Here is a 25208-nt window from a genome sequence, read left to right on the forward strand (position 1 = left end):
TCTTTTCAGTTTATTTGCGTCTCTTTTTGATTATTTTGCATCGTATGAAGTCTCTTTGTGATCGTTTGGGATCTTCTTTATCTATAGTTCATAGTCATTTTAGTCTCTTGTAGTCTTTGTGAGTCTTTGAGGTCCAGACTTTTGAACTGGAACTGTTTTCAATTCATGCATAGGTTCTGGTCCAGGCCCATTTACTGTAAGTAATCTATCTGTATCACCAACAAGCCAACTGCCTATCACTTCCCTACTCCTTCTGCATATTTTGATGTTAGCCTCTTAGCCAAGAGTCCCTCCTGAGACAGAGACGTAACAATTATCTGAGAATTGTTTCAGCCTGTGGTCGGTCCTGAACATCCAGTGTCCGATGGTGTATCCTGAGAAACATCCTTTGGTTTTTGGCAACTAAACATTGGAACTGGATATTAAACGCTTAGCTCTGAAGATTTCCCCAAAAATCTGCAAAGTGTCAGACAAAAATGTTTGGTGCAAGTTAATGAAGGATCTTTTTAGAGTTAAGGTGTCAAACTCAGGTATGTCAGGCTGACGGCAGACTTTCCTCTCTCCTCCCACTTCCAGACTTTGAAGTCAAAGGGCAACAGATGACTCCTCTATCAAATGACGACCAGGCACACCCCACCCACAAAGAAATCCCTCTGGTGAGGAGTTGTTTTATTAAATACACGCTTCTTTCAAGATATGTTACATTGAGTGATCTAAATTACACATTGATATATTATTTTGTTGCTGATTGAAATCCCTTCATAGTCAAACTCAGCCGCAATTTGGCAAAACGTAAGGGGATCATTCATAATCATGTCAAACAAAGGGTTCCTCCCTGAGCAATTTCCCCTTTAATGACCAATACAGCTCTATCAGTCACTGTAAATGAGTCCATTACACAGAGATCGTAATCACTTTCCCCTCATTGGTCTGAGAATAACCCTGTGCATATGAGGGGTCAAATGACTATAGATGACCCTAGGTGGTGGAAGGCACTTTGAACTCTGACCTCTGGGCCACAGGGCTGATCCTGACCTCCACAAGAGAAGAGCCGGTCCTGAAGCAGTGACCAGTTGCTCGAGTCACTTCAGGAGAGAGAGAGTGGAGTACGGACAGTGGACTTTAAAACAAACACCGGCAAAGCCAAAACATTAAGCCGTGCTTTGCTGTGGGAACAAAACAGGCCTGCATTTGAGTGCTAGTTCACTTGGAGTAAAACAGTTGCAGGATTTGGCGAATTAAACTATGAATAGTTTAATTATTTTTATATATATCATGTTTTCTTTTACCAAATTATGTCTTGTCCTTGCACAAGGTATATTGGATTAAAGAAAATATTAGCAATATGTCAAATTAATACCTGTTTGTTTTGTTTTACTACAAATATATTTATGTATATCCATAACAACACTGTCTATCTTCCCCTGAGATCTTTGGCCTGATTTCTCCATTGTTTCCATCTCCATCATCACTTTCCAACCTACCAAATGTAACAGATTGTTGTCATCACAGATTGCATTTAAATCAATGAAAACCTGGTATTTTTGTGAGTTTTATACCAATGAATGTTTGCTTTAAATTGCTCTGAACCATCCGATGAGCGATAATACATTATTATGACATATCAGAATTACCATGAAAGGGACATTGATGGTTTCCGGACATGCATCTTTTAATGATGATGATTGCTTTTTCAGAACTGATGGTCAGATTTGACCAAATTAAATAAGGCTTATCATGCCAGTACACACACAAGGTACTGGGGTAGGCTGTTTGACTGATGGGCAAGTGTTGTTCACTTCCCCCTGTCCTCCAGCTGTTCCATGCCTGATTGCACCCATGCAGTGCCCTTAAAGCAGGCAGGCAAATGGTTGGGCAGTCCTCAAGCAGCCATTCCCTCGCCCGCCCGACTGAGGACACTTGACCTCCTCCACAGGGGTCACTAGTCACTTTCATCACGGGTGTAAAGATCTGAAGGGGTGACATTCGCCCATCCATCCCAATATCCGGGTTTGGTTTAATCCATGCGGGTTTGGGTCCTCAGTGGAGCCAGACGCTCACATGGACCATTGACAGGGAGGTCATTGTGTGAGCGACTGAGAAATGTATCAGGAATGGAGACTTTCTGGATAAAGGCCCGTTCTGCAGACCTGCAGCTGAACCAGCCTGTTTGCATATCAATACCTTCAGGCCTGAATAACTTCAGTCAGCTGATGAATGAGAGATTTTCTGCTATCTCAAGTCCCAGGGCTCTTTGGTGCAGAGAGAGACATAAAGGACACTTTTCACCAGGGGGAAACTCGACGACATAGCTGGCCGGTTCCCTTTACGCACTCCTCCGACATGAATGGGGTTGTGTGACTCGAAGGTATTTTATAACTGGAGAGAATGCTGGGTGGAAAATCAACACCACCCACCTGTTTACTCCTAGAAAACTTTAGTAAGTATGAACCAAGATAACAGATCATTGACTTAACTATATTCTGAATTAGTCGTTGGATTTGTAAGTGACTTTTTTGACCTAAAATATATTGATATTGTAGGTTTTTTTAACCGGTTTTAAGTTATTTTGCTCTTTGGAGAACAAAAAACACAGAAGATACAAAGCAGCATTCGTTTCGAGCGGTATTCATAGACACCTGGCAAATATTCAATTCCAATTTTCGTCAAAACTAGAGAGCTAAATAAAATAAAAATGAAAATGAGGGAAATGCAATAAACGAAAGAATGCTATAAAGTGTGTAGTTCAAATAGGAAATGAGAGTTGGGTAATAATAATTAATAGTCATGCATTAAAAAACTTTGCTAAACATTGCTGATTTGTCCTTAAATGAAATATGAACTTCAACATCTGCATGAATAAGAAAGTAGATGGATTGAACATGGAAAGATTAAAGTCATTTACTGGTCCTGCGTGTGTGCTCCCTTGTGTATTTGTGTTCAGGTCCTGCATCGATTGCAGATGTATGGAGGACACATCAGGTGTTAAATAATATTTTACAAATGTGTAATAGCGGCCAATGCTCGACCCCTGAGTTAAATCAAAGTGACAGTGGGACATGCTAGGTATAAGCACATATCCCTGCAGCCCATAAACTAAACAGGCAGTTATTGATCTGGACCACCTTCCTTCAGTGGAGGTCCCAGAGGTTGAGAATGCAATATTAATGGATTAGTGTGTGTGTTTATCTGTGTGTGTGCATGTGTGTGAGAGCATGCATCCATAGCTCATGCAGGGCGACTCCATTAACCAGCGTGTTGCTAGCAGTCAGCAGTTCATGGCGGGCAGGCTCACAGGTCAAGGGGGAACGAAGAGGTCAAAGATTGTCCATTCCCAAAAGGTCTCCAATCACCCCAGTGAATTGATTGCTTACACACCAGGAAAGCCACTGTCCTGCTCAACTTCAAATTTAGCCCCTGCAGCCACATGACCCCTCATACCCCCACCCCACCCTGATCCGTCACTACAAACACCAACCAATGCAACTAGGAGGTGTTTGGGGACTGACTGACCACTCGTTGATGCTAAAGGAATAGCTCCACATTTTCGGAAGTACGCATAGTGCTTTAGCCTGTTAGCTTAGCTCAGGATGCATACTGAAAACAGGGGTTAGCTCTGATGAATGTAACACAGGTGTGCATTAAATAATGATTTAACTTTTCAATTATAGTGAGTTTTAAATGTGCTGATAGGCAGATTTGATTATATTTGTATAAAAGTCATTAAGTCAAACTAGCCTGCTCAGCCCGTTTCCATTCCTAAGCTAAACTGCTGCTAGCTGTAGCTTCATATTTAGCATAGGCTACTAACGTGACAACGGCTGTAGATACTCTTATCTACCTCTTAGCAAGAAACTGCAAACATGTATTTCACATTGAATTACTCAGTGGCGTATTTTATCACATTTGAACTGAGACGGGCTAACTTATTTCACCAGTTTTCAATCTTTATGCTAAGCTAAGCTAACTGGCTGCTGACTAGCCTCAATGGTAGATGTAAATAAAAATTGATATTAATTCAAACACTGAATTTCAAAAATGATTTAGTCGTTATTTTAGGACTTTCCTTTTAATTAACAAAGGCTAAACTACAGCATTTGTTCGTGTTCATGTAAATAAAGGTCTGCATCACACAACAGTGATTATTTGCATTTTCCTCTTAATGACCCTTTGTGTGGTAGAGAGTCATCTGCTCAGCAGATGTATTTCAGATTCCCGGCAGCAGCAACATTATTTTGTTTGGATTAAATAAAAAGCGGATGGACAGAGCGCTTCTCAGAAATGCAGTGCAAAATGATCCCCAAAACACATGTTTAAGAATAAAAGTTTTAGTCAGAACTTCCAGCAGAATTTCAAATACAAAAGTCTCAGAGAAAACATCAGAACAATAGTTTGTCATCTTATAAATTACTTTAGAAATATACAGTTGCATGTTCTGTTTGTGGAGGTGAGTGTTGGATAAATGAAGTAGAAAACAATCACAGATGCTGGTTTCGTCTGCAGAGAACATTTTATACAAGCAGTGAAATGGCAACATAAATATCAGCAAATTTACAGCACATATTGGATTGCATTTTATATTTCTGGTACTGTACCCACCATACTGTAGCCTTCAATTTAAATCAAGGACAGCTCAGAAAAAGAGTTTGCATTGAAAGAAAATAACTCCCTAAAACTGCATCAATCTAAAAATATGACGGAGGTGAACTGAACAATGCCGACATGATTCAATAATTCTGAATACCTTTTTTATTTGATTGTGCATCGTTCAAAACCATTTTTTCTTACTGTCTATGTTTGTAGTTTTTTTTAGCAGAGCACCAATGGCTCTCTGGATGCTCCAATATGTCATTTTGTTCATCGTAGCTTTGCCAGGCCGTTAAGGCTCGTTACTCTTTTGCCATTTATATATTTTAGGCACATCTGTTGTTGGCACATTTCCGGAGTTGTTTTCAACATTGAGGCTGTTAAGTTTTTTGGAGAGCATTAAGAGCTTATCAAACTCCTGCTTCTCGGAGTGCCAAGTGCAAATATGATTTCCATCTGGCTTGTGCTTGTCAATTTGGGTCAGCAGCCACTGCTTCCCAAAAGCTTTGCTGTAGTGGTTTAAGGGATTGAAGCCCTCACAAACTTTATTAGCATTGCAGTTGTTAATCTTGAGAGGAAAATCATTTGTTATACTTTCAAAAATAAAAGGCATATTTTGCACAGTAAAAGCTTTGGTAACACATAGTCTTCAAGATATCCCTGTGTGGCTTTTTGGGTTGGCTGAACAAGAACGCTACTAACAGTTTCTAACAGCTTTGGAGAGCGGACGTTCAGTCCCAGCCAAAATTGTGGCCGGTCATTTGGTAAAACTTGAGATTGAAGGGTCTGTAGAAATCTCTGAGCCTATGCAGGACCTCAGAGGGGATCTGGGGATGGGGCCGGCCCTTCGACTTCCCCAGGCAGCGAGGCCTGCTGCTCCCCTCGGGCTTCTTTAGGCACGGGAAACCTTTGGTCTGGTTGAAGTAGAAGTGCTTGTCCGTCACCACCCGTTTGAGCCCCAGGAAGTCCTGGACCCGGCCCATCTCGCCCGCTGGGTCCGTCACGAGGCGTTCGCCACTGACAAAAAGAAGGCGTGAGAGCGGGAAGAAGCGCAGCCAGTACTCCAGGTGCTTTGCGTAGATGCCGATGCGCACGGCACTCCAAGTTGTGTCGATGAGGCCTGTGGTGGCGTTGCGAAAGGCCAGGTTCTGAAAGGACGGGAGCCCGGGAGATTTGGTCAGAGTCTGGGTGTAATCAGAAACAGCCCGGGTCACGGGGTCACGCACCACCACGATGAGCTTTGTGTGGCGGCTCATGGAGAACACACGGCGAGGGGCTTCTTTGGTGATGAAGTAACTGGGGGTCTTCTCCATGGTGATCTGGCCCTCCAGAGTTCGAGGCATCAGGTTTCTGCACGACAGAGAAAAAGAAAGACTGCCATTAATAAAACTGTACTTTACATTCTGCAGATTTATCCATCTATCCAACACACTGTTTATTCAAGTGTACAAAAATACATCCAAACGGTAAAATAATTTAATACATTTCCTCGATTTTCTAAAAATTCCCAAAGCATTCCTTTAAAGATGCCTAACTTGCCTTGAAGGCTTTTTGATTTTGCTTTGTAAATAGTGGGCTGAATCTGAGATTAGAGGGAGATAAACTTCACATTAGCTGCTGGCATTGATGGAGAGACCATGTCAGCGCCGACTACGAGTGAGTCTGTGAACGGCTGCTAGGAAAACCACAAGGCTATATTAACCTCAGGAAAGTAATTTCCTCTCATCCGCTGCTTCCTCTTAAAACAGGCTGGAGTCTCCCCCCAGCTCTCGCTCTTTAAAGCTGTCCTGCAGGACTGAAAAACACAGCCACACCACGGGTACAGAGAAAGTAATTAAAGGTAGCTACATTATTTTAAACCTGTAGCTTTAAAACTCTCAAAATTCTCGATACCAATCACATCTTCAAAACAGAGACATTATGGTACCAAGCGACATGCCTTGTTTGGGTATACTGTATATAGCAAACAGATAGCTTAATGTGAGTCACAATGACTGCAGATAAAGCTATGGAGTCAGCTCCACCTTTAGAAAGTAAGCTAAGTAGTCGATACTTGAAAAATGAGAGACACTTTTGTACTCATTTGCTAAATGCCTGCAAAAAAAAGAGACAAACAGGTCAGTGGAGTATTGACTGATGTGTTTGCAATCCTGGTTATTGCTTTTGGCCCTTTGTTTGTTATTATCATCAGCGGTTGAGGTATTCTCAGCACACTCTGACTCTTAATAGACTGCACTGCCCTCTTCCTCTTGATCTTTACCCCTACTTAGATGACTCAGAGGCTGAGCGGACGTAGTAGTGCCTGAAAAAATACAACAAACCCTGACCAAAGCCTTAGAGTCTTTATACAGTAACGTGCCAGAGCAGATTGTATATAGAACAAGGGAAACGGGAGGGAAAGGAAAGCCCTATTTGTCAAATGCTACTGTAGCGCTAAAATGGAGTATAATAACCTCAGTTTCAAACTTCTGTTGGGTTAAAAAAGATTCGGATCTCAGGCTCTTTGTGTTATAGAAATCTAAGCATTGAGGAATACCAGTGCTGCAACTGTGAAATATCCCTCAGCTAATTTCCATACTTCCCCCCTCTTTCTTTAGCATGCATGTGGTGACGGTTGGGTCGTAGTCTTCGTGGTTGGTCCGTAAGTGAAGGGCTTATGGGGCTCTGAGCTCTGTTTTGTGGTGATGGAGCCGATTCCATTCCTCTCTTTTCGCTTTGATCCAACACACACAGTCAGCTCCAAGTCCAGCGTGTCCCTGGCATGAAGCTCAGAGGGTAACACCAAATACACAACTGATGGTATTCATAAGAAACCCTCAAGATGTGTAACAGGGCTAAACAAAAACACCAGAATGCATGGAAAAACAATACGGTTTCTATGGGAAGTCTCAACATCGGGATGTACTACAATGAGCGTTTTAGGTCAGAACATTTAAGATACAACCTACTGCTCTGAAGCCAAGTTCCTGAGGCTGTGTGTTATTTCTGCTCACCACATGACGTGAGTGGCAAGGAAGCTTTTATGAATCTAAAAAGATAAATTTCCCATTTCAATCCAAGAGCAGTTAAGCAACTCTGGCTCTGAGGGGACATTTGGATGCTCGTATCCTCCCGTCGTTAATCTGGGAGGTTTTTTTTTGCAGCAATTGCACTTTTATTTGGTCCACTATTTTACCTGCCTGTGCTTCCTACATGTCCCACACTCACATGCCTGAGCAATTTAGTGTTTACAGTACAGAAAAACAGGGAGCATTGCAGCCTGCAAGCGCTCCTTCAATATAGCAGTCAGTGGAGGCTTATTTTATGATGAATTTCTCTCAGAATTACACGGGAGGTGCAGAAAAAACCCTCTTATTTGGTTACTGTGTCAGAATAATTGCCTCCTACTGTAAATTGAGCATCGTTTTTTTCCCACATGAATGCAAAGAAAAGCTAACTTCGCCCAGATATGCAGGATACCTTCAACATTTCTTCTCCTGTGGTTGCAGGCAGTGCATCCCACGTCCACGACTACATCTTAAGCAACCGAGGTGCCCGTGTGTTTGCAATGTTTGGTGTTTTGCGAGCGCGCCGATGGCACTAAATGGATGTTTTGATTCCATCCAATCAGTCCAATTGAAGCCACGGTGTTCCCTTCAAGGCGGAGTGTGGCTCCCTTTGACATCATGTTTACATTTTGAACCACTGGCCTGTGATCACAGCACAGCTTGACAACAACAGAACAGCCCTGGAGGAGGCTACACAGCGATGGAGGTTGGAGGAAAAAAATGTGGGGAAGAATTAAAGGTAAAAGGGCTTCTTAGAGCACAGAAGAAAGTTAGCAGCGACGTAATCCTCTCACTAACCTGGATTTGCTTCTAAGAAACGTCTTATTTTACTTCTCGTTTGGTTTTCTTATCTGATACTAGCCTCTGTTTGGTTTCCAAAGAGTCTTTACAGAAAAGTAGCAACCTGTTGGTTTTTATCACATCTTTAGCGTTAGCATCTGGAGCAGGAATGCAGTCGGCTTTGAAAGTGTGCAGATGTGCGTTTATCAGTGCATACAAAAGTGTCCAGGCGCTCACGTTTTAGCTGTGCTCTTTGTAGGTGGCCCGAGCTTTATTAGGGCCTGTTTTAAAGCACGGCAGGCTAATAGGCTACTGTTTATGACTAGAGTATGGGGAGTGAGCTGTGTATACTGACCTGCGTAACAAGCGACCAGGAGTAGGGCGAGTCTAGTTTATGTTGAAGACAGATTGTTTGAATAACTTTTTCTATTTCTGCCCAACAACCCATGTTGAGATAACTACATATTTGGGCAAACTTGAGGTAATACCAAAATGTATTGACAGATTTACTACATAAAATTTATTATGCCAAAGAAATGTAGCTTTTCCATGAAAACACTAAGCAGAATTTGCACTATAACATGCAAAGCCAAACCACACTGGCTTGGTAGACTACCCTCTGACAGCTATATAAAGTCAAAGCTATAGCTAGCCTCAGCTAAAGGTATATTTAGTTGCTTTGCCTACCAATATCTGTAATTGTAAAATGGACTTAAATGAACTGACTGACAAAACGATGCAGGCACTAAATCCAAATCATGAGCGAAAACAATGTATAGACAGATACAAAAATAACCCTGTCGATCATCACTCATGACCTAGAAGTGTGAGCTGGCACCTGTATTTGCAAAGACTCTGAACTAAGCATGGATTTTCCTCTCTTCCTTTAATGAAATACACTGTTTTGGTCAATGCTGGGAGTTCCTATGCCTCTGATTCCAGCTGTCAGGGTGATCAATCGTCAGGCATTCTCCGGGCTGGAGACAAATGCCTAAAAATGGAGCACTGAGTTTCCCCTGAAGGTAGAGTGCAAAATGTGTATTTGTATGTGTTACATGTTGTAAATGCAAAATAATTTGGTGGTAAAATGATAAAGTGCATAAAACAAATGCATTTAACCTAAATCTAAATCTTTTGCCGACTGAAAACCCTTTTTTCTTTAGTAATTTCTCTATGACTTTGCAGGGCATGAAAGGGTTCCCTACTCCAAAGTGCTTCACAAATGTGAGTGTGTGTGTGAGTAAAAAAAAAGGCACCTGCAGGGACTGTAAACACGGTGGCTATTATCGCTTTTTTATTCTGAAGCAGCGGCTATTTTCATTCCTGTTTGTACACCACCCATCACACACACACACACACACACCAACCAACCATCTGAACATGCCTTCCACAGGATGAATCCACATCTGGGAGCAATAAAGCCCTCAGTGTGTGTGTGTGTGTGTGTGTGTGTGTGTGTGTGTGTGTGTGTGTGTGTGTGTGTGTGTGTGTGTGTGTGTGTGTGTGTGTGTGTGTGTGTGTGTGTGTGTGTGTGTGTGTGTGTGTGTGTGTGTGTGTGTGTGGTGCAGATGAGGGAAGTGTTTCTGGGTTAGGAAGTTTCCCTCCGGTGCCGGGGCTCCGAAAGCACGATGAACCGTATGGGCTCTGCTGGGCCGCCGACCAGACCCCCGGACCCTCTTAATCCGTGCCAGCCAGCAACGCATGGAAATGGACTCTTCCACCCTGAAGGTCAGCCGCAGATGGTTGTGATTCAGAGGGGCGAGACCACCAGGGATCCTGTAACGCAACATGTCATCACGTGCAGATTTCTCTCTCTACATGCGATGCTGCACCCCCCCCCCTCTTTTCCTTCCATTCACTTCCTCTATTTATTCCACTTTTCCCCGACTGCTTCTGACAACTTCAAAGCCTCCACTTGGCCTCTGCTGTATCCTTCAGGGTGAGATTGTTATGAATACATCTGACACGTGTGAAGGATTTTTGAAACACATCCTGAACCACTACAGAGGGCCATATGAACGTGTGTGTGTGTGTGTGTGTGTGTGTGTGTGTGTGTGTTCAGAGATCTGTGAAAGCTGCAGCATGGAGGGAGAGGTTTGTCATTACTGACGGCAAATACAGGGCCGAGCAGCTCCTGTGGGCTGATTAGAAGTCAGCAGGGATTGCAAGCAACTCAATAAAAGGGGAAGTAAAGTTCTACTTCTCTCTGTGTCTGTTGGAAGGGGGCCACTGCATTAGTTGGAAGATGTTTCTCGCCAAAATTACTTTTGCTAAATGAAAGCCAATTCATCGTTAAGTAAAAATAGAGAAAACTTCTTTCTTGGACATGCTCCTTATTGTTTCAGGCCAAAAGGAGATTTTAAGGGAAGAGTAATTAATGATAAGTCATTTCATCTGGCTTTCATTGCAGGGTTGTTGAAATGCAGATTTACAGGCTTTTCCTTGTATGGAAAAGTCAGGTAGAAACGGTCTGTACTTATATAGCTTCAGGAATAAATAGTCATGTTTCTGCAGTGCTAACAACATTAAATGCGAGTGTTTGTAAGATCTTTTAAAGACATTGTAAATTGCAATTAGAAACCTTCTTTTTGAATAACAGAAAAGTAAAAATCACTGATATTTTTCCACAAAAGATTAGCGCTTATAGTTCAATTTTTCTAAATCTTTCAACCCGACACAACAATAACTCCTTCAATAATGTATTAACCTAATATAATAATAATAATAATAATAATAATAATTCTAGTTCTATCATTTATCAATAAGATAAGCACCAGATGTTTTTGTTTTTTATGGAACTATTTTGAATGCTTTTCATTAATTTTCAAACCCTGCAGAAACCCTGTTCATAATATCCTCTATCAGCCCTTTGCATGAAGTCTGCATTGCATAAACCCTTATCGCCCACACCTCATGTTACTCTATCTTCCCCCAGAGTGTGTGTGTGGCGGGCCGATGACACACTCCCAAGGTTACCGTCTGGCTGACGCACCGTGGTGGTGAGGTGGATTTTTACGGAGGAGGTTTGCATCACACGGGTAGGTCGGTAGGAAAGAGCCGAAGAATGTGTCTAGCTGAGGGGAAAATAGAGGCGCAACGGTTAATAGAGACATCACACGTCCTGAGAGCGGGGAGTGAGAAGTGGTCAGTCAGAGTTTCCTCTGAGCAACCGGCCCTAATGTGTGTGTGTGTGTGTGTGTGTGTGTGTGTGTGTGTGTGTGTGTGTGTGTGTGTTTGTTTTTCTGTGTGACTTTCAGCAAAGCTACTAACACTCTTTGAAATGTCCTTGCTAATTTCCTTTCTTTTGACAATAATGAGACTAAAAAGGTGAAGAAAAGGAGTGTACAAGTCTCGTATCTGTATGTGAAATATGTGCGTAGCTGGAGCCAGCCGCAGATTAGCTTAGCTTAGCATAAAGGACTTCCTTCTGCCACAGAGACAATAAAAAGTATTACAGTAATTAGTGAAACTTATACCACTTTTCTATCAGAATAAACAAACATATGGAGCTTTCTTTAAATATAAAATGACTTGCTCAAATTAGCTGGTTTAAAGTCATTCCCATTGCCAGCAGATGCTGAGCTAAGTTAGCTGTGTGTTCAGATTCACCAGGAAGACATTGCCTCTGTAACTCTTGGCAAGAAAACCAATAAGCTTATTACTTAACCAAATATAAGTTATGATTAAGTGACAAGTTATCCTAAGTTCTTAAAAGTGACCGTGGTAAGGAAACAAGTAGAGAAGTTGAAGAACAGGAAGACGGGATGCAGTGATCTTATCTTTCTGATAGCATAACAACCTGTAATGACGGTCATGTGTGTTAGAATGCATGAGTCTACTGTATGTGTCTATATGTGTGTGTGTGTGTGTGTGTGTGTGTGTGTGTGTGTGTGTGTGTGTGTGTGTGTCTGTGCAATGATTGCTCCCACCCCTATTGACTTATCGAATGGGAAAATCTGCAGTTGTGTTCCTGTCGGGCCTACAGTTGCCTACTTGTGTGGCTTTATCTCCGAGCTGCCGGGGGCCCCGGGGCCCCTCCCTGCCTCCATCTGATCCTCTGAACACAGGATGGACAGATCGAGTAGATCGTGCACCGGTGGTGTCATGATGTCCTCGCCACAGTTACATAATTGGGTTACACAAAATTCTTAGAAAGACATTTTGGAAATAAACTAAATATTCGACTTGCCATAAAATCAGCTCCTTAAAGATCTGTTGATTGACAGAAAATCGAAGGGAATTATTTTTGATTTAATAAAATAATTGCGCAAAATGTTCTGGTTCCTTTTCTATTACACTATTGAACTATCTTTGGGGTTGTCACTGCTGGTTCAGTAAAACAAGACACATTTTCTGGAAAGGTTCAGGGAACTTGTAATGGGCATTTATTCATTTAACGCACCGATCAGGAAATAACACCAAAAGAATGTATGGTTGCAGCCTTCGAGCACATATCTATATTCAAATATGTATGAAAAGTGTTTTTTATACAGTTTATAGATACAAAGGCAACCATAAATGATTGAAAAACTAAATAATATGAATGTAAAGAAGTGGAAATACTGGGAAATGTTGCAAAGATATTGGATTTCATAATTAATATACAAATTATTTAATGTAATATATTGTTATTTCTCTCTGAAGGAACATTTTGTAATATACACTGACACTGATGTTCAGTCACTCGTCTGCTTTACATTAATACGATGGAGTTTGGTCTTCAGTTCAGCCAGTACAGTTAAAGATTAAACGCGAGTCAACATGGACACACATTAACCTTTCATCTTAATCTGTTAAGGTGACAATAAATGACCAAGTTTTCACTATTAAACTGCTATTCTGATTGACACACACACACACACACACACACACACGACTCTAAATGCACGTTTGCACATCTGGCCACAACCCAACTCCCGACCAATAGAACACTCGATTCTGCCTGATGCTAAAAACCCACTTCCAAACAGTTTCTTTCTGACACTCCTTGTGGCTTCTCCGCTCATTGTTAGCAGCGTCTTCGTCAGAAAAAAAAGGAAATCACTCCTGGCAGCTGCTCAGCTTTTACAACTGGAATAGCTCCAGTCAGCGCTGCGCCGTTAGTGCCATCTATCAGGCTCATCAGAGAGGACTTGGCTACGTTCACACACACATCAAACACACAGGACGCAGTTTGGAAGCAACATGAACTCGTGTCGGTTTCCAGATTTCCTCCCACTACCAGCGACTTGTTTGATTTTTTTGTTTTTGTTAAGCTTGTCCTCAAATGCAGCTCCCTGCTCTCTGTGCCAGGGTTTCAGGCCTAATTAATCTCATTTCCTCCCGAAAGCCAGCGCAGACATCAGCGACAATTAGGCAGTTCAGGTCGGGTAAACCCAACAGACGGGTGTTTTCTAGGAAGGTTTTATAGCGCACACAAAGAAAGGTGTGTTTCTCTGGGTGGCTGCAGGTTCTCACGACCCCACACCCACCCAGGCAGTCAGACATTAAACAGAGATGGACACCAGTGAGGGTCCACTGCCACACACACACATAAACACACACACGGTCAATAATTACCCGCCTCTCCAGACAGAGCAGTGATGGTTAACAGGGTTTGAGACCTTTCCGTTTTATTCCCATCAAACCAAACAGCATGTGTGGATGTAAGTGTCAGTGTGTGTCTCTCTTAATATCAAGAATATTAAAATATGGGCAACAAAAAAAAACATAAACACAATTCTGGTGTGAGAGGAGCAACGACAATAAGATTGAAATGCAGGAAAGCACAGATAACTGTTCATACAAGGACAAAACGGAATACAAAATAAGTAAAGTAAAGGTGTAAATATTAACAAATGAATAAAGTAAAGCTGGCTACATTTATAAAAATATAAATAATGATGCACATTTAAATACATACACATGTCTGTTTGCAAATGCAAGTTCAAAATAGGTCCATAAGGTGCACATTATATGTACCTTTGGTGCAGGTTTTTGACTTTCTTCAGTTATTCAGTGCTGTAGAGGGGGTCAATGATTGTCTAATCTAGTCAAATTGATCTAGTAATTGATGTGAATTGGGAAAGAGTGAGTTGATATTGCATTGACCTTCTTTCTTGACTATACAGTGGGATAAAAAGCCACAGAATTACAATGTCTTGAAACCCATAACTCATAAATTGTGCAGAGCTGAAACTATTTATTGATATGTTGTTTCAATGCAAGTGATTCATTGCAAGCTAAAATGGCAAATCAGGTTAGCATTTTGTAAAATCCTTCCTTGTGTCACTATCTAAATAAGGGCCTTCTTACATCGAGGGAATTGCATTAAGAAGGAATTCCTAAACTGCTGACCACTGAATGAATGATACGTACAATTAAAGTGACCAAGAGCTCCCTTCATGTAAATATGAGTATTGTTTAGAAGAAAGATGTGAATATTTCATCTATGAAGCCTACTTTTGTGTTGTTTAGTCAGGGACCCTATTATATGATCTGATCAAATATTTGATAGTTGACCATACAGGACAAATCCAAATCCATCCCTCGCAGAGCTTACCCAATATGTTGTGTCATCAATGTTCTTCCATTTTCCTCCTTAGCTTCCCCTTGTTTTACAACAAAGCAATATTTTTAAATGTCTTTCTCATCTTCTTTTCATTTGCTGTACACACGCTAACCTAAAACGAAAGGCTGATGATGCAAAGCAAAGAGAAAACCGACTAAAAAGAGAAGATTGAGAGGAAATCAAAGCTAATGCGGTCGACAAGAGAAGGTAGATGAGGAAGACATCGAGACTTCAGGATTTTTGTAGTAGGGTAAGGCAATATGGGAAAAAATCTACATACAACATGACTAAAAACCCAATACTGATATTGCAAAGGTGCTAAAGGATTGACTTTTGGTGCTTTTACAAGATATTTAAATAAGGAAATTGTTCATAAATCATCAAAAGTGATGTGAAGCGGGTACACAGATCAGGTAAAACAGTCGAGGACATTCAGAAAAGGTCATTATTTTACAGAAAAACTGCCTTTTAAGCCAGCCTTCTAACCACAATACCTGGCCTCATAGCATTATAATATCAATATATTGCCCAGACTTAAGAGTGCTTTACTTTAAACGCACACTCAGTCAGGAATTAAAACCCAGACAATTGAAAAGAAAGATCAGTCACTCTGATAAATGACACAAGCTGTCTGTTTCTGCGCTCTCTAACCGTGATTGAAGAGCAGCGAGGTTCACGTGTTCCCTCGTCTGTCCTCTCACCGTGCATCTGATCCATTATTTCTGATTGGACGAGACACGGCATGCTGGGAGTCCAAAGGTCGACCAATGACGAGCTGTCAAATTATTGATGACTGAGTTGGATCAGACCTTTTTTTTTTATCAACGAGTAAAAAAATCCATACCTGTCTTACCTCAATTTATCAAGTCACGTTTGATTATATCCTTATACTCTTTCCAGCTGCATTTACATATTAATTCTGCCATAAATCCCTCTACATGGGGGTGTCATGTTATGTTTATTAGCTTGGACAGACGTGCCGGATAGTGTTGCTCATTTTCATGCATATATTCCTCAAATACTCGCAAAGCATTCAACCCTGTCTCGTGCACAAAGGCTTCTTTCTTCCAACTAGATCTATACATGTTCTATCTTTCCATATTCTTAAGAAAAACCCTTTGTCAGTCTGCACCCTTTGCCGCATGCAGCTTCCAAGAATGCAAGCAGAGAGGAATTCAACCGGAGATTCGCCTTGTGATTGGTGGAAAATCGGACAGGAAATAAACCTGTGTATGTAACTGGTATGGCTGCCCTCGCTCAAATGTTTCTAGTCAACCAGTAGTCGTCATGCAGGCGATTAGTCGACTAGTCGTTGCATGTTTATGATATATTATGATTATTCTTTTAAGACAAGAAGTGGCGTGCATATGAAGGACAGTTTTGCCTGCAGAGTTTGCATGTCACCTAGTGTCCTTTACACGCTCAAAATAATCCCACACTTTGGATTTCCTAACCATATGGGAACTGTGCCTGGTCATTAAGGTTATTTCTGTGAAGTTAGAGGGGTTTTATCCCTCCTTATTTTCTCCTGACTAATGAAAGATTGCTCGACTAAGACTTAGCCGACTAATGTTCAGTCTACACTTTGAGGGGTAACTCCAGTATCTGGATTATCAAACATAGAGAGGGGACTATGAGACGAATAAATGAGTCGATAGGGACAGAGATTTAGAGACGGAGAGAAAACACATCGGCTCTTCGGAGAGCCTCTCTAACGTGACCGAGGACACGTCTGCTGGCTTTACATTTCACAGTTTGAGTGACCCGAACAAGCCGATAAATCCACCGCAGCAACACCCAGGACTGTGGGGTATAAATGTCAGCAGTAACAGCTCCTTGTCAACAAGATTGAATATTCAGAAGTTAATTCATTTCTGCTGCAACAGCGTGATAAAGCCAGAGAGAGAGAGAGAGAGAGAGAGATCAATAGGAGGGACCTATTGGAGGTGATCGATATCGAGAAATGACATTTATATCTGCTGGATATTTATAGCGTCAAGAAAAGGTGGAGCGATGCCGAGGATAACACGGGATGGGTTTTCAGGTAAAGCAGTGTGAATGAATCCAACCTCACACACACTTTGCACACCACGGCTGTCTAAACCCTCGTTCTCTACCACGAAACCACAGAACGGTTTCCAGTGGACAGCAGAGCCTAGGCTTTTCCACATGTGAGCATTTTTTCGAATACAATTTGCCAAATGCTTCCTTTAAGGATGTCCATGTGTTTTACTTGGTTACGATCTAAAGACGAGCCTCAGAGACACTGATTTTTAAAATGAAGAGCTCTGTCAGAGAATAAAAGGTTTAAGTGATACTTTGCAGCCCAGTTTCAGATGATTTTGTTGGCTTCACATATGACGGTTCTGTTTCAAATTTATATATGTGAATCACGGGGTACTTATGTAATTTCCACTAAATGCATAATATTTATACAACTGCATAGGATATCTGGAACCAGTACAGGGAATATAAAGCAGAAAGGGGAGGAAGAAAGGACACTGATCATTCAAAGGCCATATTGCAATGTGGTAAGTGTTTGGTGGGAGAATAAAGAAAGGCAAGAAAATAAAGATCTTATCCATTACTTATAGAAAGTGTCTGTCCGTTTTTTTTTAGCTAGCTGTTACCAAGCCCCCAGGAAGTGCTCCGGACGATGAGGAAAATATTCGTAGCGGCCAAACGGAGGTACTACAACTTTCGTATCACTCCGTGACGTCACCCGGCCCAGAAATACTTTTCCCATTGACTTACATTGGAAAGCGATGTCTGTAAATCGGTGGATAATTTATTTTAAAGCAAATAAACTACCCAGTAAAAACATAAGGTCCTTAAAGGTGTAAAATGCGCCAAAAGCTGAATTAATTTTCCCTCTCCATTCATTCTACTGAGCCGAGAGCGGGATATCGGGGGCGGGGTTTGAGGGGGAAACTCCACTGCGCATGCTCTCGACAGCGAGGCATGATGGGTAATTTGTGATGTTTTGCTCTTGAGAATCTTAGGCCATTTTCTCTTCAAGCGCCAATGAGCAGCTCTGATGGGTTAGACTTTCTTTGCTAGTTAGCAAGCAAGCTAACCTCGTTTTATACTGCCCTAGCACACAGGGCGCTTTTCTGACTCGATTTTGGACGATATAGTTTCTCTGTGCTTTCCAGAACAGTGACTGTTATAAAAAACCTGGAATCCTATATTTTGTTATTAGCAATTGCCTCACGTTAATATGATGACCAATGCAACCAATGGTTAAAAAGTGCGCAGGAAAACCCAAGGTAGCGTCATTCACTTAAACTCCAGTATAACTCCAGCCTCAGGGAAACATCGTGGGTTATAATTGGTACTTTGATAAGGGTTACGGGACTTTTGGAGTCACGGCTACAGTAATAAACATGTGGCTAAGGATAGGGAATGGCGCTTGTCATGGTTACAAGGAATTTTAAAAGTTGACGGTCCGAAAGAAACGGTAAAAAATAACGATGCTGCTCATGACGACGTTTGTAGAGCCGCTGATCCGACTCGACGGACCACTAGGGTCACAATCAATACGCAGCTAGAGGTCTTTGGCACCTGAACGTGAACATGTGTCGTTTTACAGCCCTTGCTGAAATGGCCGTTCATTACATCACAATTTCTTTTTGTTCAAATACGTTTTTCCCCGTGAAGTGCCTCCTGGACGATAGATTAGTTGCTTTGAACATTTACATCTGTCTCGTATAAAAATAAAGTCCCAGTAACTCTTTTTGCTTGTCTGTAAGCCAGCGAGCTACACAGCCCCTGGGTACAGTAAGCTCCCCCTACAGCAGTAAAGATGGAGGTGTAGGAACACTGGAGCGTTCATCATGGCCCAGTGTTACGAGGTGAGGGGATGGCAAGGGGCGGGGGTGTTGACTAATGCTTCATAAGGCCTTGTTTAACTGCAACCGGGGGGCTTAATCCCTCTCAGCCACTCCGCATGTCTCGGAGCTGTCCATGTTAATGCCTGACCTGTCATTACACCGGTCCAATTCACACGGTGTTGAAACGAGCTGTCAGTGGATTAGGACGGAGCGGCAACACTTTTCATTAAGATAAAAGGAGAGGAAGGGAACACAGAAAGGTGATCGCGTCATGTCTGAGTTTGGAAAAAAAGAGAGTAAGAAGTATAAGGTCAGTTTACCTTCAACAGAAGCAGTGCAAGGTCTTCTCACCTTTAACCCTGACCCTCTCAGATAACCAAGTATTCTTGAGTAAACTAAACATGGAGAAGCAGCGTTTATACCCAACACTATCTGGGATAAACTCCCAGATTCCTGCAGGTCGGCTACAACTCGTACCATTTTTAAATCCAGGCTGATCTTTGTACCACTGCTTTTGATTGAGCTGTTCATCTGTCGTGCAGCATGGTTTCTATTCTTGTATTTGATACCTGTTGTGTTTATCTCATGCTCTTTGCTTTTTAATGCCTGTTTTTAAATGCTTTTTTTAGAATGTGTTTCTGCTGCATTTATTTCTCAATTTATTTTAGTTTATTTTGTAAAGCACTTTGAATTGCCATGTGCTGAAAGGAGCTATATAAATAAACTTGCCTTGTTACTTGCGTTAGTAAAACATTGCATAGTATTATAGATTAGACTTTTTTCTGGAAAATGTTTTAGATTTTGTTAGGAAAAATACAAAACTCACCATCATTTTTAATCCAAGAGCGTATATTTTGTCACATTTAAAGAATCAATTTCGACACCAATGAGCTTTGATACGACATTGTGCAAAGGGAAGGTTCTAATTTCCGATGTCGAGAATGGAAAAGCGAACAATTGTTCCATCCACCACGCTGGTTTTCTGCCAGTTTAACCTACGGCACGCTGAACTCCCCAATGTGCATCCAATGGGATTCTGGATATATTTCGATTAGTGGCTAAAGTTGGGTTAAAGAAAAGAAATGCTGAGACTTTATCTGGGATTCTGGGAAACGATAAGGGGCATTTTTTCACAAGTTTGTTGACAGAAACAGCTAGAATGTTATATTTTTCCATCAATGCTTCTTCCTGCATTTCTTGCCTGAACACAGATTTCAAACTGTTGTTTTACTTACAAAACCTGCATGTCTGTTTGAGTTTATTTGTAAAGTCAACATGAAACTCAACACTCATAAGTGTATCATACCTGATGCATCAGACATGTTGGAATCGTTTGCATGCAGCAGGAAAACCCTGTCCTCTTCTTCTGAAACAGCTACTGAGTTATGCAAAACAACACACACACCCACACACACACACTTTGATGTCTGGTGTCACTTAGTGCTGTTCCACAGCGCACCGATCATTACCCGGCTGTATTGATCTCTGCCTGCGTCTCTCCGTCTTCTCTCACGCCACATTTCTCCGCCACACCTCCATGTTCCTCCACTCCCTTCTACTTGTCTCTTTATCAAACCGTCATTTACTCCACACATCCCCACCCCGTCCCTGTCTCAGTCTCTTTTCCTCTCATCTCTAGGCTATCAGATATCAGGCACCCAAAATATACAGGTTCTTAGAAAACACTTCATAGAAAAAAGATTTGACAGCCTTTTTATTTATGCAAACAATCATTTCTGCCTGCTGATATCCCTAGATGGAAATCATATGGATGGATTTCATTTACTAAATTAAAATACAGGATTTTTTTGACAAGATAGAAGTCGCTGTCAATCTTCAAAAGCCAAATTATAGTCTCTCTGCATGCGGTATCCCGAAGATGATATGGGAAAAATTCAAATAAAGGCTATTCTGGACGAGACAAATATTGCTGTCAATCTTCAGAAGCCCCATCTCGGCTGATCCTCAAGCTAACACCTGATTGAGGGGGGGGGGTCATCCACACTGCCTCCATCAAAAACAACCCATCCTCCTCCAGCCCTCAGGGGACCACCAGGGACACTTAGGGAGACAGCGTGTCAGCTCAATAAACAGCAATTTATTGGCAGGGGACTGAATACGCTGCCATCCTCGGGAGCTATCTGCAGAGCCTCTTATTGGTGCTGAGGGATATTAATGAAGAGAGGCGAGGGACTGATCACAGCACGCATGAGGAGACGAGTACAAAAAAACAAGCCACACATCGACTAATAAGTGCAAAGTGTTTTTGAAACTGCTCTGTTGGCGTTACATCATGCTCAGTCGCTAATGTGAGGAAATACATGCTGATTATCAGACGGCAGCACATGGATAGTAAACTGTATAAATTTGAGGTGATGTTAAGATAAAGAAAAGACACGTGGGGACTTTATCCTGGTTTCTGGGGAAAATTGTATGACCAAAAATGACTCAAAATGTTGTTTCGTGATGTTTCATCCTGGGGTTTTTTGCCTCAAAAAAGTATTTTTTTAAATTAGACGTAACTGTAAAATCCCCCATGCATCAGACATGTTGAGCTTGCATGCAGCAGGAAAACCCCAATAAGAGAAAAGTCATGATGATAATCTGATGAAAGCACATTCAGATGCCACGTAAAGCATTTATTTAATACTGTTGTCCAAACGTAGTTACAAAGCATGAAAAAACTGGCGGTAAAAAGTAAAAAATCTCGGCAAATCATGAGTGTTAGAATAATAAATACTTCTTTAGACAGCCCAGATACTCAGAACACTTAATGTGCAACTACAACAAGACATATAAGGCACATTATGCAATACACAGCAAATGTTTTATGCATCGGAAGAATCTGGAGAAAAACAGGGCCTTTTTTGCTTCCTATATCGCAGGATTTACTGCAGTTCTTAATGAGTTTATATTGAATCAAAACCTCTTTTTATCCTTTTAACCCTTCAAGGAAGCTGCTCAAAACATAGATGAACAAGTTCTACGTTTTCACATGTTCTAATGAAATACAAATCAATTCTGTGACTTAAACTTAAAATTACCAGACCTTTTGTTCTTGTGAAAGTGACACTAAAACAGCTCCAGATTCTAATCAGGCTTTAATGACTTCTGTCCTGACCTTTGGTCCTTACAGTCCCTTTTTATTCCGGTCATTTCCCCGTTTGAAAACACCAAATAAACCTCATTATTTTACCATAAAATGTAATTAAATGTTGTGTCATTCAGTTAGAGACCTGCTCACCTGTACCAGTCCAGTCCCTTATCGTAGAACCGGTCGAAGAAGTGCGGCTCGGATCCCACGGCTCTCACGTCCGGATGAATCCGCAGGAACTCCAGCAGGGCGCGGGTGCCACCTTTCTTCACCCCGATGATGATGGCCTGGGGGAACTTTTTTGTTCCGAAACTATTAGCTATAGAGATATTATCAGAGGAGGCCTCGCTGTTTGACAAGTCCGACATCTGTTCGCGGAAAACCTGAGACGCGTTGTGCGTAATTTTCTCCTGCTGGGACGCTCCATCGTTTAAAGTGATTTTATTCTGATAATTATTCTGTTGGTCATATACTGGCCTGGGTAAGGAGTCACAGTATCCATTGAGGCAGTAAAAGAGGTAAGTGAAGATGATGATCATGGTAAAGAAAACGGACAGCTTGGACTGCACCCTCAGGTGTCCGAAGTTGAGCGCGGCTCTCCATTTACTACATCCCATGAGTCGCAATCCTGGGCATGAGGACACAACGCAGGAAACATGCCACATCAAAGGACGTCATACTTTAAAAGTCACTCTTTTAAAGGACGCGTTTTTAATAAAGAAATCAACGCGTTGGTGCCACTGTCAAAACGACAGCGCGTAAAAAACCTCCACATATTCCTCCACTTATCTCTCGAACTTTGACTTCTTCTCTCATCATCAGTTCGTCATCGGCAGAGAACTTGTAGATTTTTTTCAATAACTTGAGCAAAGTCCCGGTGAGCCTCAGCTGAAAGTGTCTCTGAGCGCATTTGTGCCTCCTGTGCGCTCCTTGGCAGCTGCTGTGCAGGAAAACCCTCAACACCCCCCTCCTGTGAGTGCGTAAAATCCACGCCCTGTTTGCCAAGCACACGCCCCTTCCATCCTCATTCTAATTAGCAACCTCTTCAAACTGACTCATATCTCACAGGTGGAAGACTTATTTCAATAGCTTACCTGAAGTACTACAGTGTAAAAATACTCACAAATAAAGTTCTGCATTCAAAATCGTATCTACATAAGCAGTACCATCAAAAAAAACAAAAGCACAGTGACTGTAAATACAGCTGGGATATTAACCTATAGTAAAATATAGCAAAAAGTTATAAAGTATTTACTACAAAACGTAGTCGAGGAAATGTGAAAATGCTCTGAAAATTCCTCCAATGTGTACTCAAATATAGTACTTGAGTACATGTACCACATCCACAGCCTCTCGCTGCTCCAGGTTGTTTTTCAGCCCAAATTGTTCTCTGTAGATGTGGCTATAGTGGCCACCTGCTGTCTGTTAGTCCTCCTGACCACACAGCCCCTCGGAGACAGCTTTAACACACACATTTAACCTTTACACTGCTGCCCAACAGGGACAGACAGGTGTCATCAGCTCTAGTGTGTGTGTGTGTGTGTGTGTGTGTGTGTGTGTGTGTGAGACCAGTTTACTGTGGTTATAAACATGCAGTAATCCAGACCACCTCCAGTAAACCAAAGCAAAAGATTCACAACAGTTTAAAAAACACATTTAGCCGTCATATGAAACATGTGCTGATGGAACAAAATCCATTGTTCATCCTTGAAATCCACCCATTTGTTCCTGAGTTTTTGCCAACAAAGCCTAAGGACACATATTGAATTTTCAGAAATGCAATGACACAGGCAGATAAAATGACCAGACACCTCCCTCCTCGTGACGTTAGTGTACTGGAGGTGCCATTAAAAACCCTGCCTGTGCCTTTTTAGTTGACAATAAACCCATATCATCCCCAATATTTCTTATAAAATACCCCGTCAAGTGGCCTTAAAGGTACAGCAACACAGTAGGCCTATAGGAAAGCTTGAATGAAATATCAAATGAGCCACAAGATGTCATATTTTACGGCTGCAATGTTGCATCAATCATTGTTTACACATTTAATCGTGCCGTATTTGGTATCTATGCAAACTTTAGGGTTTCTTAAAGTTTAAAGAGTTATGGGTGTGTCCGAATAAGAAATTAATTAAAAATGTTGAGTCGAAATCTGTAGATTCCCCCCATTTTGAGTTACACAAGCCAGAAAGATACGGATCTTTATCGACTCCGGGTTGGTGGGAAAGCGGCATATATGAAGCCTCTCTCTGGAGCAGGAAAACACACAGACAGCTAAATCAACAGAGCTACCAAGTGTACCATAGACAGACCAAAGATAACCACAACTAGCTGGAGATATAGTAAATACGTGTTTGCATATGCATTGACTTGTGTGTCCTGCACATCTGAAGCGCTGGAGTGCAGAAATGACCGCTACCCGATAGCAAAATGCATTAGCGTAAGGGAAGGTGTAAGAAAGCACTAAATGCTATCTTAGCTTTTGACTCAAGGGGGATTTAAGTTGCCTTTAAATAATATAATTCAATGAATACAACAAAAACAAGCTGGTAAAAGGCTTTGTCTGTATACCGTGGAGGCTTTGGAGCATATGGTGGTTTATTTGGTTTAACTCATTGATACATATCAGCTAAAATACAACCTGACATGGTGCTTGATATACTGAATTTCAGGTGAGATTCGTAGCGCCATGGTGGTGTTGTCCCATAATGAACCTTCAGTGTCAGACTCTTCTGAAATGGATGCTTCTGGATACCAAACCCTATTTCCCCCAAATAGTTTTTTAACAATATATGTGCCTCTGTATAAATCACACTTTTATTGGCACTTTCACCCTATGTGCTCGAATATAGGAGAGGTTGCTACATGGCAGCACATCCATACTGATGATCAATGTGAAGGGGGTGACAATATCTATCGACACAGGCCTCCTCCAACCTGGCAGTATGTCAATTTCCCAGAGTCTCTAAACAGAGAAGGCATCATTTACCCTTCTGTACTCTCGGAGCACTCCTCCGTATTGATCCGCGGTGATGTTGAAAAACAATCGGAGACGTGCCACTCCGTAGTCTAAGTGATCAATAATGCGTGGCTTGCTTTGTTTTTGTTTAATGTGTGTCATGCAGAGCTGTGTTCGCTTTGCTTTAAGTGCAGGGTTCAAAAGATTCAGCTTTTTGAAGTCAGTTTGACACCAAAGTGGCTCCTTTTTTCTGGGATGCAAGCGGTCACCATTTTCACTTGTTTTTTATATTTTAACCGTGTAGTTTAATAACTTAACACTACATTTATCAATTATATAGAACATTAAACATGTCATA

The 25208-nt window shown here is 41.6% G+C and overlaps 1 protein-coding gene across 1 annotated transcript; it reads right to left on the bottom strand.

Annotated features, from left to right (window-relative positions):
• Positions 1-4312: 4312 nt before the first annotated feature.
• si:dkey-121b10.7 (heparan sulfate glucosamine 3-O-sulfotransferase 6) lies at positions 4313-22839 on the bottom strand. The gene is made up of 2 exons (XM_063892545.1): positions 22042-22839; positions 4313-5937 (listed from the first exon to the last, which is right to left on the bottom strand). Exons 1-2 carry the CDS (start codon positions 22554-22556, stop codon positions 5319-5321), a joined length of 1134 nt encoding a protein of 377 aa, XP_063748615.1. The 5' UTR covers positions 22557-22839; the 3' UTR covers positions 4313-5318.
• Between the last annotated feature and the right edge of the window lie 2369 nt (positions 22840-25208).

This window comes from Eleginops maclovinus, chromosome 10 (assembly GCF_036324505.1).
Source record: "Eleginops maclovinus isolate JMC-PN-2008 ecotype Puerto Natales chromosome 10, JC_Emac_rtc_rv5, whole genome shotgun sequence".
Taxonomy (NCBI): domain Eukaryota; kingdom Metazoa; phylum Chordata; class Actinopteri; order Perciformes; family Eleginopidae; genus Eleginops; species Eleginops maclovinus.

Coding starts and splice junctions, on each gene's coding strand:
- si:dkey-121b10.7 (XM_063892545.1), bottom strand. CDS start 22,556: ATGTGGCATGTTTCCTGCGTTGTGTCCTCATGCCCAGGATTGCGACTC. Junction 5,938..22,041: donor AAGGGACTGGACTGGTACAG/GTGAGCAGGTCT, acceptor TCTGTCGTGCAG/AAACCTGATGCCTCGAACTC.